Raw genomic sequence first — 17,738 nt, 5'->3', positions numbered from 1 at the left:
AAAAAAAAAAAAAAATCAAAAGGGAATCTTTTTTTTAACTATTAATTTTAGAGAGAAGGGAGGAGAGAGAGAGAGAGAGAGAAACATTGTTTTTTTTTGTTCCAGTTATTTATGCATTTATTGTTGACTCTTGCAGGTGCCCTGGCCAGGGATTGAACCCACAACCTTGGCATATTGGGACAACGCTCTAACCAACTGAGCTACCCAGGCAGGGCCAATAACTAAATTTTGATGAGGGGCTTATAACAGATAATAAAGCACACAGGGAATGAACAATTAAATTTAATTTTAAAACCATTTTGGCAATTTACATTAGACCAAATCCATTTTATGTTTACAATAAAAGCACATCACATATTTAAACATAATAAGGCTATATTTTGTACCTCACCATGGTAAACTACCAAATATAAAGCAGGAAATGACACTTTGAGACAGAAAATCAACATCTGAGTCAGACCAACACTCCTTTGCTGACAGCTGAGAAGCAGTCTCCCGGCCTCGCTGTAACGGTACAGGTGAAGCACCGGGAGCAGGCCTCTGCTCTGGGTCAAGGCCAGCTGCTTTAGACACAGCACATGTATTTGTGACAGACTGATCGGGTTTCACCTAGTATCCTTGTAGTACTTGATTTATGGGGTACACCATTATCTATCACAAATATTTAATAATCACTGTTCAATTTCTTTCCTAAAGTTATATAAATAACAAAGTCATTCATCTGAGACATAGGGGTTGCATCACAAAGCAAGTCTCTGCCTGCCTCGCTGCAGCTACGAGAAAGGCAGCCTGAGGACGGCGACAGGGGGTAAGCCACCACTAGATTCCAGACTTCCTCCCCCAGAGTGAGCCGAGCGGGGGGCTGAAGCCAGAAAAGGGAGCAAAGGGGCTGAAGGCCAGCCGACGGACGCGACCTAAAGGTTCCGAGTTTACCTCTGCTCTCAGTCCCTTGAATTTAGTGTCATCACCTAGTTACAATATTGTCTTTGTCATGTTCTTAAAAACTATCCAAGACACATGAACTGTTCTTCAGGACGGAAAAGGAACACTGTAGGCTGGGAACAGCACAGCAGTAATACCAGCCTGGCCAAGCCTGAACCAGTGCCAGGAGGCACGAGGGGCAGCAACAGTCGAGGCCGCCGCTGCCTCCGGAGAGGTCCTGAGCAAATCTGATAAACTGCTTGTCCCTAAAACAGCATCCCAGCCAAAACCATCTCAGACCAACACTGAATGGAATCGAATTTCAGTCACTGTTAAAATAACTATATTTAAAGTAAGGAAGAAACTCTTAGGCTACACCATCAAAAAGACTAATCAGCATAAAAGTTTATTTAAGTAATTATCATCATTACATGGGTCTCTCTGACAAAATTATAACCAGTGGATAGACATACAGCAACTTTCGGGCTGGTGACACTCAAGGAAGTACGACATTAACATGTACACCGTTCACATCTGTGGGTCTAGAGGTGAGGAACAAAGGTGTGTAAACAGGACTGTCCTAAATTCACCCAGCGAATGGGTCACTCAGTTTGTGTGATAGGTTGTTCAGAGAGAAGCCCAGCGAGTCCCCTCAGCTGTTGAAATCAACATGCTTCTACTATGCACTTCCTCAGGTCCTTGCCTTCATGATTGACCGGACTCAGGAGTTTTTTTCTAAAATAAAACGCTGTTAGGAGCCCGAGTGGGCCGGAGGGTGGGAGCGACGGCAGGGAAAGCGGGGATCAAGGGCCCGTGTGCCGCGCACTCTAGGGAGCGAGTGCAGCGCTGGCCTGTGCACTCCACACTGAGCCCTTCTTGCCCAGCCTGTGCTCCTCCCCCAAGGCAGGCACCACCCCACCCAATAACAAGACACTGGGGTGGGCAGGACAGGCCACAGCTAAAGCTGGCTAAGATCCTGGGCAGCTCATCTACTGCTCCATCCACCAAACCCCGAGGCCTGCCACAAGTGCACAGTGTCCCCTAAGTCCCACAGAATTCCTCAGTTTAGAAAGGATTTTTAAAGGGAAAATGGCTTTACGTGAGCTTATCTCCCAATGGCAGATGTTACACTTGCCTCTAAATGCAAAGCCAAACCCAGGAGAGGCTGTCCTATAGAGGCCCATGGGTCCGTCCACAGGGTCACACCACACTTCTGAAGACCAGGAGTATGGGCTGTGTCCACGATGCCTCCTGGACCAGGTACGGTGCCCAGTGTGGCGACTCCAGGCACAGCCGTGGTCAAGGCTGCGATTGGCCAGCTAGGCAGCCTGAAGGCTGAGTCTGCAGAGGAAGGGGGCCCTGAAGGAACCCAGGTAGAGGTGCCCGTCATGCTCATGCACTTCGCTGACGTAGGTGACCACCTGCCCATCAGGGTCATGCAGGCTTCTCCGGAAGGCCCCGCTGTCACTGAGTTCTAGGACGAGGCTATACCGTGGCACAAACTTCACCACCGTCTCCTGACTCAGCAGCTGGAAAAGAAACACAGTATGAGGAGTTTGCTCTCTGACCGAGAATGTGAGCAGATCTGATCTTTTAAAAACAAGACAACAGGCCAAGATGAAGTCGCTGATAAGAAGCCCCACATCACCAAACCAAGACTTAACTTACTTACGGTTTGGGCTCTCCCAGATATGGAACCTTAAATGAGTCAGGAGTTGTATCATAGCGCTAGTCAGGTCATCGGCCTGACAGACCCTGCTGTTGTCCCTCAAAGGAAAGTGACCTTGCAATAACCAACCAGCCTTTTTGCCTGCTACAACGTCCTGCTCCCTTCTGCCTGTAAAATCTCTCTGTTCTACCTGTTGGACTGGATGCTGCCTAGTTCATGAATTATTGAATGAAGCCAATAAGCTCTTTAAAATTTACTCAAATTTCATTTTTTATAACACCCCCACAGCCCCTCACCATCTAGATAGGGCCCAGCTCCTCCAATGACAGAGAAGCCATACAGCGCAGAGCCAGGGGAAAAGGGCAGAGCCATACAGGCCCAGCACAGACCTGTCCCACAGCAGGTCTCCCCACCCCCCCCACCTGTGCAGAGCAGAGCAGGCCAAGACAGTTCCTGTCACTTGCATACAAGAGGCAAGGCTAATAATCCAGCACAAGGACTGCAGCTTTCCGAAGGCCCTTATGTGATACCCACTAATCCTGCAACATAGGTAATCTCTCTGCATGACCTGGCTGAAAAGAGAAGCGCAAATCACATCCGGGGAAGATACATGAGGCTAAGGCATAGAGGGACATGGACCCCAATATGCTAGTTTAAAACAAGAACAGCCCAACCAGAATAAATGCCAAGCCCTCTGATTATATTTAAGATATTCCAACTGTGCACAGTGCAAATGATGGAGATCTGAAAGTGGTTCATGTTAAAGAAAAAAACCTGAGATCAAATGAACACGTCTCTGCCCTGTGAGACATGACGGCAGCTCTGAGTTCTCCTTGCAGCCAGTGCAGAGGCCGGACACTGCCATGCTGAGCAGTCACCTTCTAGGAGCCTAGCCCTGGCTCCTCCAGGCCGAGAGGACCACAGAGCAATTGAAGGGTTTTAAGCAAAGAAAAACAGATGGTGAGATACACAATTTCTGGCGGAGTAGCAGGATACCAGGTCGGAAATGAAGATAATGGACACCACTGCATAAGAGCAACAAATGAAAATTAATAGGTGGATTTCTACCTTCTAATGTAAGGGGAAATAGCCACACAATTACAAATGTCCACTGAATAATGTCTCCTGGTCACTGGAAATATTCAAACAAATATACAAGTCTACTGTGTTTTTAGAAGGTTCTATATCGACTGATTAAAGTTGCATTATACTCAAAATAGTCCAGAAGGCTTCCCAGGACCCATGAAATGCCACCTCCCTTCAGCTGTAGGTCCTCCCCCTCTGCTCTCTCCATCTTATCCCTAGAAGCCCTTATCCCCTCTCCTTAACTTAACTCATCACTTTCCCAGAAAGCTCTCAACTCTATTTCCAACGCCCAATGCTAAATCCTCACTGCCTGGGACCCATCTCCACTTGGACTTCTAACAGTTCTTCACATTCGATAGACTCCCCGGCTCAGGAAAGGGGGCTCCTGACACCAGCTGCTGCTGTCACGAGCTCTGCCCTCACATCTCACCAGCCCCACAAGCCCAGCCCCCAGGGGTCTTGTCATCAGCTGCACTTGTACCAAACCTTCCCTGGGCTCTGCCCACCACCTCTCTTAGCCACTCCCACTGCCTCTCTTGGCCACTCCCACCACCTCTCTTAGCCACTCCCACTGCCTCTCTTGGTCACTCCCACCACCTCTCTTGGCCACTCCAACCACCTCTCTTAGCCACTCCCACCGCCTCTCTTGGCCACTCCAACCACCTCCATATGGGATCCCCAAGCCAGTGGAGCCTGCTACAGGCTATTCTCCTTACAGCAGCTACAGTTATCTTTTTACAACATTCGTTGTAGTATATTACTCCTCTCTCAAACAATTCAGTCAAGAAGCAGTTTGTGGGAAAAGAGGACAGAGGGAAAGGGGATGACAGGATGGGATAAACCTGAAGGAAGGGGGAGGGGGTAAAGGAGATGATGAGGGGAATATGAGGGAGGGGGAATGCATTCGGGGCAACACTGGAATCTGTGTAAACACAATAAATTAAAATCAATAAAAAATTTTTTAAAAAAGCAGTTTGTGGGGCCAAGCAGAGCAGGTGTGTGCAGAGGGTGGGGGAACCCCATTGGCCCAAACCAGGGAGTCAGTCTGAATAGTGAGTCTACAGTGAGGAGAAGAAGAGGGTAGTGCCAGGGAGCATAATGTCAGAGCTCAAGCAGGATAAGGGTGTGCCCCGTAGTAGGGTGGCCTGACACAGGCCATCAGAGCCCAGGCAGGATAAGGGCAGTGTTTACCTGGGGGACAGCTTGTACAGGTATCAGAGCCCTTCAGAAGAAAGGCTGGCCCCTTCACACAGCAGAGAGGAGGAAAAAGGTCCAGGGTGGGTGCTAGAGCCCTAGCAGGGGCCATGGGACAGGGGACAATGTCTACAAACTGGTGACATCTGGCAAATCTGATCAAACAGGCAGAAAGGGTAGTGGGATCCAGGTTTCTCACTATTAGAGATAGGAGGTACAAATACAGAAAGGGAAAAAGCTAGAATAAATCTTGTGGTTTAGAATAGAGGTAGAGATGCAGCATTACTTACGGTTTTCAATTTAAATAAACAGTTGATAAATAAATGTAGGTGTAAATGTGTGTGTGGGTGGGTGGGTGTGTATAATTACACACACATACCTCCCCTGCTCTGTTCACTGAGGGGCCTGGGAGGAGTGACAGCCCAAAAGCAATGTGCACACTTAGCCCCACGTCTCCTCTAGAAGGAACCAGGGCTCCCTGGGAAAATGGTTGATTCCAGAACTGGGGCAGGAAAAGTACAAGGAGAGCCTGAACAATGTGGTGCCAGGAAACAAGGGATCACTCCAAGAACGCTAGGTACAGCTCCGAAGGCCAGGGAGCCACACTGAAAGGGGCTCCCACTGGCCACAGCTGGACAATTTGAGCATCAAAATAAATAACAGAAACAGATTATGAAACCTACTGAGTAAAACAGGTAACTATGAGATCATACTGACATTTACTTGGTTATAAAGTACCTCCCACAAAATACTCATTAATTACAAATGGAGAAAGAGTGACTTCAGAGGGGAACCTGGCATACACCACTGAATCAGGTGATGAGCCATGCTACCACCAGCATGGGGCAGGGTGACATCACGTCCCTCCCGATAGGACATACTGAAAACCCAACTTCATTTCTGTGGCCTCCCTGCCAGGGATGCATAACCTGAATCTAACCGTGAGAAACACCTGACAGCCCAAATGGAAAGGCATCCTCCAACAGAACTGGCCTGTAACCTTCCCCAGGTCAAACTGAGGAGCTGTTCCAGAGGAAAGGGGAAGGGAGAGATGTGCTGACTAGAGGCCAGCCTGACCCTGGCTGGATCACTCAAGGTCATCACTAGGGCACTAGGCCACTGGGGCCACCAGAACAGGGTGTGTGGGTTAAACAGCCACAGGCACCCATGTAAACTTCCTGCTTGGATAGGTGCTCATAATGTCCCTTGTAGGGAATACACTAAAGTATCTGAGCATGATGGGGCATCTGGTCAACAACTTATCTGCAAAGTTTGTGAAAAAAAGTCCTTCGTACCTTTCTTGCTGTTTTTCTAAAGTCTAATATTGTCTCAAAGCTAAAAAGAACAATAAAATCCCTCAATGACTTCAAACACTTTTTTTTATAAATGGAACCACTTTATTTTTTAATTTTTTTATTTTTTCAGAGACAGAGAGAGTCAGAGAGGGATAGATAGGGACAGACAGACAGAAACGGAGAGAGATGAGAAGCATCAATCATTAGTTTTTCGTTGCGACACCTTAGTTGTTCATTGATTGCTTTCTCATATGTGGCTTGACCGTGGGGCTACAGCAGACCAAGTGACTCCTTGCTCAAGCCAGCGACCTTGGGTCCAAGCTGGTGAGCTCTGCTCAAACCAGATGAGGCCGCGCTCAAGCTGGCTACCTCAGGGTCTCGAACCTGGGTCCTCCACATCCCAGTCCAACGCTCTATTCACTGCGCCACCGCCTGGTCAGGCTCAAACACATTTTGAATAAAACCTAACCTCCTACAAGGTCTGTGGTCCTCCACCACCTCTCCTACCTGCTCTCCATCTGTTACATCTCAGTTTACACAGAGATGCTGAGCTCTCTCCTGCCCCAGGGTCCCCCACCCATGTTCTCTGTCACTCCAGTTCTGTCTGGTGTTTATGGTGTCAGCTCTCCAATCACTCATTTATTCCATAGTAACTTCTGACTGCCTACTGGGTGCCAGACACTATTCCCGGTGCTGAGGATAAAAGGGTGAAGTAAACAGAAACAACCTGCTCTGACAAAGCATAATTCTCTGGAGAGACAAGTACCCACCAGCAAGAGGTCAATCACATCCTTGCTGGTGAAAAACGGATGGGGACAGACACTGACCACTCACTACACTCAGCTAAGGGCATGACATGCATATTCTCATTACATTCTATCAGCACCTAATGAAATGCTATTATTCTTTCCACTTGATTGGTGGAGAAACTAAGGCAGAGAGATCACAACATCCGCCCAGGGCCCCTCTTCTTGCCCACCCTACCCTTCTGCCCCTCCCAGGGGCCAATGGGAAAAGATGCTGGCTCAGAAGCCGACAAGACAAAGAGGAGGAACATGTTGTTTCTGAACATCAGGCTTTTCTACCATCGCTCAGTGAGCTCAGCACAACCCCAAAGACCATGGGCCAGCCCCTCACCAGGGCCGACACAGCACCTGGCACCACGTGGACTCAGCAATTGCTGCCTGGTACCTTCCAGGACTTTAAATTGCAAATATTTTAATATCTATTCAAATATTCAATATCAATTTCAAATACTATTCAGCCTATCAAATTAAGCTTTTCAGAAAATAAGATTTCTATATGATGGAAGCACCTGCATCAGCAAGTCCCTCGCCCCCCAATTTTGAGTCACGGTCAGTGCATTTCATGAGAGTCACCAGAAAACAGGGTAGGATGACAAACATGTCAAGGCAGTGTTGAAGGGTCTGCTGGATGTTGATGAGGGTAGATGATATATTTTTTTTGGATGGGAAAGAATGTGGTGTGCTAAGATGTTAAAGGGTATGGCCCTGCCCGGTTGGCTCAGTGGTAGAGCGTCGGCCCAGCGTGTGGAAGTCCCGGGTTCGGTTCCCGGTCAGGGCACACAGGAGAAGCGCCCATCTGCTTCTCCACCCCTCCCCCTCTCCTTCCTCTCTCTCTCTCTCTCTTCCCCTCCGCAGCCAAGGCTCCATTGGAGCAAAGTTGGCCCGGGCACTGAGGATGGCTCTGTGGCCTCTGCCTCAGGCGCTAGAATAGCTCCGGAGCAACAGAACAACGCCCCAGATGGCAGAGCATCACCCCCTGGTGGACATGCCGGGTGGATCCCTGTCAGGTGCTTGCGGGAGTCTGACTGCCTCTCCTCTTCTAACTTCGGAAAAATACAAAAAAAAAAAAAAAAAAAAGATGTCAAAGGGTAAAATACTATGAGAGGGGTGACTGAACAGGAAGTTCCAAGGCAGGAGGGAGGCTGTACATGTATGGTAACAGGAAAATGCACCTGATCCTTGTTTAGGAGAAGCCATGCTGTGTGCTGACAGGGAGGGAAGGCCAAGCTGCAGGGTCTGGGGGAGAGGGAGAGGGCCTGACAAAGCCACCTCAACGCGAGAAGAGCAAAGCTGACAGGCAGGGTATAGGGGCTGAAAGGTGATGATAAAAACACCCAGATCAGACAACTAGAAGGAAAAAAAAACAAAGAATCCAAAAGTTTAAGTTTACATTCAGGCTGAGGAATAAAAAGTGCTTAAAGAAAGTCACTAAAAGTAGTAAATATTATAAGCAGAACTAGAATTTTTAGAGCAATAAATCAAAAGATCACAATTATATGCATCTTCTAATTATAGTTTTGGTTTTTAGAATTATAATTTTCAGTTACCTTAAAAATCATTCTTTTAATACAGGGTCTCTCAGATAAGAAATCCAACATTGAAAACCCAGGGTTGGCACGAACAGCCGCCATGCTGACCCAGTACCCCCCAGAGCTGCTGGGCCGGATGTTGTCTGGAAATCCCGGCAGGTTCTCCACAAACAGGTCAGCCCCTCCTTTCATCAGGCCAGTCACGTAGAATCTGAAAAATTCACCCAAGCAGGTGTGAGCAGCAGCCCCTAACTTAAGAAAAAACATTAGCCAAGCACCAGATTAGTCTTGGTTCCAATAAGTGTATGGAAAGGACTATGAACATGTCCATTATGAACAAGGAGCAGCCGCTAAAGAGGCACTGTGAGCCGAGGGCCCAGCGAGGGGCAGTTTCCAGAAAAGACAGTGGGCCAAGACCCACTGAGAGGAAGAGGGGCCTGGAAGCACAGTCTGCATTAAATTACTCTCCCAGACCAACAGTCAAGTGGGCTGAGAAATGGGAGAAAGGAACGCACCGAGTCTGACATCTGTCATTATTACACGAAGAAGAAGGTGCCCTGCCAGGTCTCACATTCTCTCAATAGACAGCCCTGCAACCTCCCGGGCACGGGACTCTGGTGAGCTCTGACAGCTCAGCAGGGGCGCACACACCTTCTTATCCTTGCCATGGTTGTCTCCGCCACCAGGATGAAGTCCTCTGCAGGAGAAAGCTGGACTCCATTAGGGAACCGCAACTGGTCCAGTAACACCTTTACCTCCTTGGTCTCAGTGTCATATTCTAGCAGGCTGTGGGTGCCAACAGCAAAGGGTCACACAGGGAGAGTCCACGCCCCCCTTGCTGGGTTGGAGTCTTGCTCCTCTGTGGGCAGGGGCCTGCAGAAGGGGACTCAGCCTCACAGTGGAGTGACAGGGCCCCTGGTGGTCCCCCGCTCAGACCTGGTTCACGGCTGGCTCCGAGGGGCCTTTCCCCATTCAGGGCAGCCCGAGGCATCCTCTTCCGGACACCCCCAGTCAGTTCTCTCACTGACCTGGGAACTGGCTCCAGCCTCACAAATCCACCTTTAGAGGAACGTCTTAAACCCAGGCCTGCTGTGGGTCTGTCCCACACTGCCTCAACCGCACCCTCACCTGGACTGACCTATTTTTATTTCAACTCATCAAAGAGAAAATTAGACTATCGAACTCTGTTTTGTTTCCAGAAGCCTACCTGAAATGCTGGAATATTACGCTCAGAAACACTCCAAAGATTCTCAGAAGTAATCAGGTCCGCTAAGGTTACCTGCCTGACCGACGACCTCACTGAGCAGGAATATGAAATACGCACTCACCGCCCATCATCCGTTCCCTCCATAACCAGAAGCAGATAATCTCGTCTTTGCCATTTGCTGCTGGAATCCGTAAAATAAATCTTCCTCCCATCCCGAGTTATCGTGAGATCATTCACAAAGGACATTTTCCGCCCCTCAATGGGTGTGTCAGAGGACACCAATAATTTCACTTCACCTGAAGTAGCAAAGAAGAAAAGGAAGAAAGAAAGAAGAAAGAAGGAAACTAAAATTAGTTTCTCCATGCTATGTATCAGATTTACTCCTTCTTACAGTAAAAGTGTGTTCCTTTCTTTCATCTGTTAGCTGATGAATTTATTTTTAGACTAACTACATTACAAGCAAATCCCTTCCTCTAAGGACACAGAACTTTTATCAAGACCAACTGACTTAAAAATCTATTAAAAGTCTTAGGTGAAAGGCAATTTTTTATTTGTTTAAGAGAAATATAAAATGTTCTGCCCTGGCCGGTTGGCTCAGCGGTAGAGCGTCGGCCTAGCGTGCGGAGGACCCGGGTTCGATTCCCGGCCAGGGCACATAGGAGAAGCGCCCATTTGCTTCTCCACCCCTCCGCCGCGCTTTCCTCTCTGTCTCTCTCTTCCCCTCCCGCAGCCAAGGCTCCATTGGAGCAAAGATGGCCCGGGCGCTGGGCATGGCTCTGTGGCCTCTGCCTCAGGCGCTAGAGTGGCTCTGGTCGCAATATGGCGACGCCCAGGATGGGCAGAGCATCGCCCCCTGGGGGGCAGAGCACCGCCCCTGGTGGGCGTGCCGGGTGGATCCCGGTCGGGCGCATGCGGGAGTCTGTCTGGCTGTCTCTCCCTGTTTCCAGCTTCAGAAAAATGAAAAAAAATAAAAAATAAAAAAAATAAAAAATAAAATATTCTACTCATCTATTTTTAAATAAGGAAATAAGAGTAATAGGTTTTTTAAATAATCGGACAAACCTTTATTAAGTGCTAAACTCTTTCATGTATTATCAGTGGTTTGTAACCACCAGTTCACAGACTGGTGCTGGTCCGCCAGAAATTTCATGCTGGCCTGCATGAAATTAACCACCCTGATATTTCAAAATAATAAACTGATGCTTCAAGGTGGTTTAACTCTTGAAAACCACTGGTGTATATCATTTAAACCCTCACAACAATCCCACAAGGCAGCAACTACAGTATCTCTGTTCACGCTGAGGAAGGTGTGCGAGAGACTAAGTAACCCGCAGTCAGCCAGCCAGCCAAGGGCACAGCAGACCCATGCAGCTGGTCTGCAGTGCCTGAACCTGGGGCCCAGCACCACCCATGGTAACAAGCTCTTCCAGAGCACGGCCCTGTCCTGCAAAGCACAAACAGCAAACGTTATACTGCTGGTCATGACCAGTCAGGGGAGAGGAATGGGAGGAGACACTGGAGAAAGAAAATAAAAAGACACAGACGAAGGTAAGAGAAGACTGAGGCAGAAAACAAACAAGAAGATAAGATGCAAAGAGATACAGCAAAATAAAGATGTAAGGAGGATGTCTAACGTCTTCAAAATAAGCCCTCGAGACCCACAGCTAATACACAAAAGCCAGAGGAAATTAGGGTGCTGACCAACTGCACACAGTAGGATATTACATGGTGTTTATACTAGCTGATACTTGTATGGCAATGTGCTCAGTATTATTCAATGAGTAAGAAAATATTCGTCTCCACTAGACTGCACTGAACAAATTCGATTAAATCCACTTATACACATATTGTTTAAAAAATCTTAAATCATCAAAGAAAGGAACAAGATATTGTCACATACGATTCCAGGGATTTACTTCAAATAGTCCTTTGTATGCATCCACCACAAAAAGAGTCCCATTGGGCCCTGCCCGGATGCCAAGGGGTCTCCCACAAGTAGGCTCGTCATCTCGGGTTTCTAGAGAAACAAACGGAGAGGAATTGGTGCCTGGTCTAAGATGTTGTGTGTGCCCCCATCAGTGTACACCTCATCCAACCCTTCCTAAATATACACAGTGCTGTAGAGAATAAAAGAGATCATGACATTTGGAGAGAGGCCTAACCCCCAGTATTCCAGCCCCCTAAATTTTAGGACAACTGCCCATCATGTCCAGAAGGGCCACCTGAGAATCCAGATATGGACATATGCACAGCAACTGCTATCAAAATCTTGTTCACATCAACATCCCGAAATGTGAACAGTTAACCCAGGAACATCATCATCATCGGGACCCAAGCCTCAATCCAGAATCCCCACAAACCTCAGGAGTTGGGAGGTTAATCCCAACAGCCTGATCTGAATACTCTGCCTGTCTGGGAGCATGATGGTTTTCTCTCCACCTGGCATAAAGGGCAAGCTACTATGTTATTCCTTAGATTACCGCTCTTGTTCTACTACCTACACCCTTTTAAAACCTGCAACAATGCATGTTTACTGCATGGTGTTTCCTACAGGATCCTTACTCCAGGGTGCCCTGTGTGGGGCACTGACTGCGGGTACCCACTGCAGGGGGCCCACTGTGGGGCACTGACTGCGGGTACCCACTGCAGGGGGCCCACTGTGGGGCACTGACTGCGGGTACCCACTGCAGGGGGCCCACTGTGGGGCACTGACTGCGGGTACCCACTGCAGGGGGCCCACTGTGGGGCACTGACTGCGGGTACCCACTGCAGGGGGCCCACTGTGGGGCACTGACTGCGGGTACCCACTGCAGGGGGCCCACTGTGGGGCACCGACTGCGGGTACCCACTGCAGAGGCACTTACAGCAGAAGGATGGGTGATTGCTGCAAGGTGCTTACTAGAGGCCATTTACAGTCAAAATATAGAGTGGAAAAAGGCAGGTTAATGAACCAAATGCAAAGTATGATTCCATCCCCTATAACCATGAGTGACTGTATCTATGAACAGAAACATGTCTGAAGTTATTCACTAAAATGTTAGTAACAGTTACATCTGAGAAGACTCAGGGGTGATTTAAACTTTCTTCTGTACTTTTGTGTGATTTGCATTTTACTATATAAATTCATGCCTTTCACAAAAACCTCTAGCTATTGAAAATGATAACTAGTAAGTCAGGACTACCTGTTTAAACATTAAGATACTTCCATTCTAGTTTTCTAAAATTGGAGTGACTTCAGGATTATTTTAATTTTAAATGACACTGCTGAAATGCCTGAGAAGCTAATGCAGGGATCACATTTAAACATCCAAGTAAGGACAAAGCTGACTGCTTTGCTACAGTAACACTCAGACAACACCTATTCATCTTCAAATGACCTCAAAAGCAAGCACAGGCCTCTGCAGAATGGCAAGTGGTGGGCTGAGAAGTAACCAGCAGGTGCCATGGCCACTGCCCAACTGGAAAACTGATGAGGGTGACAACCAGACACCATGAGGGCCAAGGATCACCAGCAAATGAAGAGCATGTGGTCACACCCAATTCAGGCTATCGTCAGGTGGTCAGGGCTCTTCTCCGATGGAGAACTTGACTTAGACAAGGCCATTTGGCACCCTTCTTAATGACTAGCAGAGACATATGTGGGGGGACTGTCACTGACTTACTGCATGGGCCCGACCCAAATCGGGCGATGGTATCTACTTCACCATTTTCAAATTTTATGACCCGGCCATCTGCTGTACCAGTAAACATCACATCTGTTTAAAAAAATAAAGAATAAGAGTGTTACTGGGTTAGCCTAAGAAGTGTGGTCATAATCATACTACCTTCTTCTACAACAGAGGTGGCTTATTAGTGGTTTTCATCTCCAGAGAAGAAATGGCAGTTCTGAAGATGAAGGAGAAGTGATGTCTGGGAACAAAAAGTCCTTAAAACATGAAGCAGTAAAATTGTGAGGTTCTGGGCCATCGACCTATGGGCTTGAGCCTGACATTGGAGCAAGAGAGCAGCAGACACCAGTCAGTAATAAAACTATGAGGATCTCCTACTCTCAGAAGAGTATGGGTTCTTGAACTGGCACCTGGAGACACGGGCCCATGTCTGCCTCTCACCAGTGTCTGCTATTGAGACTGATAATATCCAGCCAAAAGGGAAGAGCTGCCAGGAGGTCGCTCAGGATAAAAGAAAGCACATTAGGTTCTCCCTGAAGTAGCACACATGCTAAAATTGGAAAAATACAGAGTTTAGTATGGCCCCACACAAAGATGGTATGCAAATTCGTGAAACATTACATATTTTTAAAATGTATATTACAAAGTCTAGGGCAACCACTAAAAACAACTTCATAAAAGTAACTGATATGGAAGGACAGAAAATAGAATCATAAAAACTACAAAGGTAGAGAGTAAAGGACAAAATTAAGAACAAAAAACAAGAGCAATGAATAGAAAACAGTAACAAATATGGTAAATACTAATCAAACTCATCAATTCATATTTTAAACATCAATGTTCTCAAAATACCAATTAAAAGACAGAAATTTTTTAAAAGTCAGAGTAAATAATAAAACTGTATGTCTTCTGTAAGAAACTCATTTTAAATATAGATACATATACAATATTAAAAATAAAGGACTGAAGGAAAATATTATCATGCTAACATTAAACAAAAGAAAGCCAGTTAGCTATATTAATTTTAGACAGCCAACTTCAGAGCAAGGGAAGTTGTCTAGAAAAAGAAAACAACATTATATAATATAATGATAAAGGGTCAATTCCCCATGAAGACATCCTTAATGTGTATGTGCCTGATACTAAATTGTCAAAATACATGAAGTAAAACTGATAGGACTGCAAGGAGAAACAGATCAACCCACTATTCAAGTTGGAGACTTCAGCATCCATCTATAACCAGAAATGGACAGGTCCCACAGACCGAAAATCAGTAAAGACAGAGTTGAACTAAACATCATTGATCAACTGGATATAATTCACGTCTATCAACTACTAGGTAATCCAAATACACCAGACTATATATTCCTCTCAGGCTCTCAAGGAATATTCACCAAATTAGAATACATTCTGCACAATAAAACACAGCTTAACAAATTTAAGAGGGCTAGAAATTATATGCCTGCTCTCAGGCCACAATAGAATTAAACTAGAAATGAACAGCAGAAAGACAGCTGGAAAAATCCCTAAATACTTGGAGAGTAAATAACAAACACTTCTATATAGCACATGGGTCAAAGAAGAAATCTCAAGAGGAATTAAAATTTTTTGAAGTTAAAAGTTTTGAAAACAAAAAAAGTTTATCAAAATTTGTGGAATGCAACAAAAGCAGTGCTTTGAGAGAAATTTTCAGCACCAAATGCATATATTATAAGAGAAATCTACTCAGACCTATCTAAGCTTCCATCTTAGAAAACTAGAAAAGACTAGAAAATTAAACCATAGATAAGCAGAAGAAAGAAATGATAAATATTAGAGCAGCGGTTCTCAACCTGTGGGTCGCAATCCCGGCGGGGGTCGAACGACCAAAACACAGGGGTCGCCTAGAGCAATGAGAATACATTCCGAATCATAACTGTAGCAAAATTATAGTTATGAAGTAGCCACCAAAATTATTTTTTGGTTTGGGGTCACCACAACATGAGAAACTGTATTGCGGGGTCACGGCATTAGAAAGGTTGAGAACCACTGTATTAGAGCAAATGTCAATAAAATTGAAAGAAGAAAATCAACAAAACTAAAAACTAGTTCTTTGAAAAAACCAATAATATTGATAATCTTCTAGCCAAACTGAGGGAAAAAGAGAGCAAATACACATCTCATTTCAACCTTAGAAATAGAAGCAGGGACATTAGCACAGGCCGCATGGGGACTAAAAAGAGAATAAAGAGAGATTATGAACAACCCTATGCACATACATCTGATCACCTATGAAATGAACCAATACCATGAAAGATACAATTTTCCAAAACTAACACAAGAAATAAGATAATCTGAATAACCCTATATCTATTGAAGAAATTAATCAATAATTAATAACCTTCCAAAACAGAAAACACCAGGCCAAGATAGGTTCACTGGTGAATATTACCAAATATTTAAGGAAGAAATGATACCAATTCTCCACAATCTCTTCCAGAAGACAGAAGCAAAGGGAATACTTCTTAATTCATTTTCTGAAGCATTGCCCTAACATCCTAACCAAAGTCATGATAAGAAAACTATAGACCAATATCTCTCATGAACAAAGACACAAAAATCCTCAACAAAATATTAGCACATCTAATCCAACAATGTATAAAACGATTATATATCCAACCAACTAGGATTTATACACGGTGTGCCAAGACTAATTCGGCATCTGAAAATCAACTGAGTAACATATCATCAACAGGCTAAAGAAAAATCACATAATAGAAAAAGCATCTAAAAAAATCAAACAGCCACTCATGATAAAACTTTCAGCAAATTAGGAATAGGGGGAACTTTCTCAACATGATAAAGACCATCTCAAAAAAAAAAGCCTGACCAGGCGGTGGCGCAGTGGATAGAGCATTGGACTGGGATGTGGAAGGACCCAGGTTCAAGACCCCAAGGTCGCCAGCTTGAGCACGGGCTCATCTGGCTTGAGCAAAAGCTCACCAGCTTGGACCCAGGGTCACTGGCTCCAGCAAGGGGTTACTCAGTCTGCTGAAGGCCCGCTGTTAAGGCACATATGAGAAAGCAATCAATGAACGACTAAGAAGTCGCAACGCGCAACAAAAAACTAATGATTGATGCTTCTCATCTGTCTCCATTCCTGTCTGTCCCTGTCTATCCCTCTGACTCTCTCTCTGTCTCTGTAAAAAAATAAATAAATAAAAATAAAAGAAAAAAAAAATTAAAAAAAAAAACACCAGAAAACTACAGCTAACATTATACTTAATGGTGACAAACTAGAAGCTTCCCCACTGAGATCAGTAACAAAGCAAGGATGTCCCCTCTCACCACTCATTTATAAGACTGTACTAGAAATCTTAGCTTATGCAATAAAACAAAGGAAATAAAATCTATACTAATTGGGAAGGAAGAAATAAAATTGCCTTTGTTCAGAGATGACAGAATTGTCTATGTAGAAAATTCAAAAGAATCAACCACAATGCCTCCTGGAACTAATAAGCGAAAATAGCAAGGTTGTAGGATACAAGGAGTAATATATAAGTCAATCACTTTCTTATATACCAGCAATGAACAAGTTAAATTTGAAATTAAAAATAGAATGCCACATACATTAGCATTCAAAAGAATGAAATATTGTGGTCTAAATATAACAAAGTATGTACAGATCCATATGAGAAAAATCTATGAAACTCTAATGAAATATCAAAGAACTGCATAAATGGAGATATCAGACATCTATGAATATAAAGATTCAATATTGTCAAGATGTCAGTTCTAATTTGATTTATATACTCAAAGCAATCCTAATCAAAATCTCAGAAAGTTATTTTATAGATATCCACAAACTGACTATAAAGTTTAGATATAGAAAAGCAAAATATCCAAAATAGCCAACACAATATTGAAGAACGACAAAGACTGTGACTACTTGACTTCAAGACTTGCTATATAGACACAGTAAACAAGGCAGCATGATAATGTTAACAGAATAGACAAACAGATCAATGAAACAGGATAGAGTCCAGAAACAGAACCATATAAATATAGAGCAAAGACAGTCTTTCCTACAAATAGTGCTGGAAAAAAAGACATCCATATGCCAGAAAAAAAAGAATCTAGACACAGACCTACAGACCTTACACCCTTCACAAAAATGAACTCAAAATGGACTTAAACATAAAATTCAAAATTACAGAACTCCTAGAAGATAACATAGGAGTTCACTAGCTGACCTTGGGTGTGGAGATAATGTTTTAGCTATAATCGTAAAGGCACAATTCATGAAAGAAAGAGAAACTGAGAATCTAGACTTCATTTTTCTTTTTAATTTTATAGAGAAGAGAGAGAGAGAAAGGAGCAGGGA

General features: G+C 44.9%; 1 protein-coding gene and 1 non-coding gene across 3 annotated transcripts in view; one reads left to right on the top strand and one right to left on the bottom strand.

Annotated features, from left to right (window-relative positions):
• Positions 1 to 267: 267 nt before the first annotated feature.
• APMAP (adipocyte plasma membrane associated protein) overlaps positions 268 to 17,738 on the bottom strand; it is a 38,588-nt gene continuing 21,117 nt past the window's right edge. Inside the window, exons 4-9 of one of the 2 annotated variants that reach the window (XM_066386953.1) lie at positions 13,370 to 13,462; positions 11,608 to 11,724; positions 9,829 to 10,003; positions 9,152 to 9,286; positions 8,519 to 8,711; positions 268 to 2,450 (exon numbers count right to left, since the gene is read on the bottom strand). In XM_066386953.1, coding sequence (XP_066243050.1) covers positions 2,241 to 2,450; positions 8,519 to 8,711; positions 9,152 to 9,286; positions 9,829 to 10,003; positions 11,608 to 11,724; positions 13,370 to 13,462 — 923 coding nt within the window. In that variant the 3' untranslated portion in view covers positions 268 to 2,240. The remainder of the gene's footprint in view (positions 2,451 to 8,518; positions 8,712 to 9,151; positions 9,287 to 9,828; positions 10,004 to 11,607; positions 11,725 to 13,369; positions 13,463 to 17,738) is intronic. The other variant, XM_066386952.1, reaches the window with a different exon arrangement.
• LOC136407319 (U6 spliceosomal RNA) lies at positions 13,902 to 14,004 on the top strand. The gene has a single exon (XR_010751870.1). It is a non-coding gene; the product is annotated as a U6 spliceosomal RNA (small nuclear RNA).

The sequence above is a fragment of the Saccopteryx leptura genome, chromosome 5, assembly GCF_036850995.1.
Source record: "Saccopteryx leptura isolate mSacLep1 chromosome 5, mSacLep1_pri_phased_curated, whole genome shotgun sequence".
Taxonomy (NCBI): domain Eukaryota; kingdom Metazoa; phylum Chordata; class Mammalia; order Chiroptera; family Emballonuridae; genus Saccopteryx; species Saccopteryx leptura.
The sequence above is the reverse complement of the archived record's forward strand: the minus strand, read 5'-3'. Positions and strand labels throughout refer to the sequence as shown.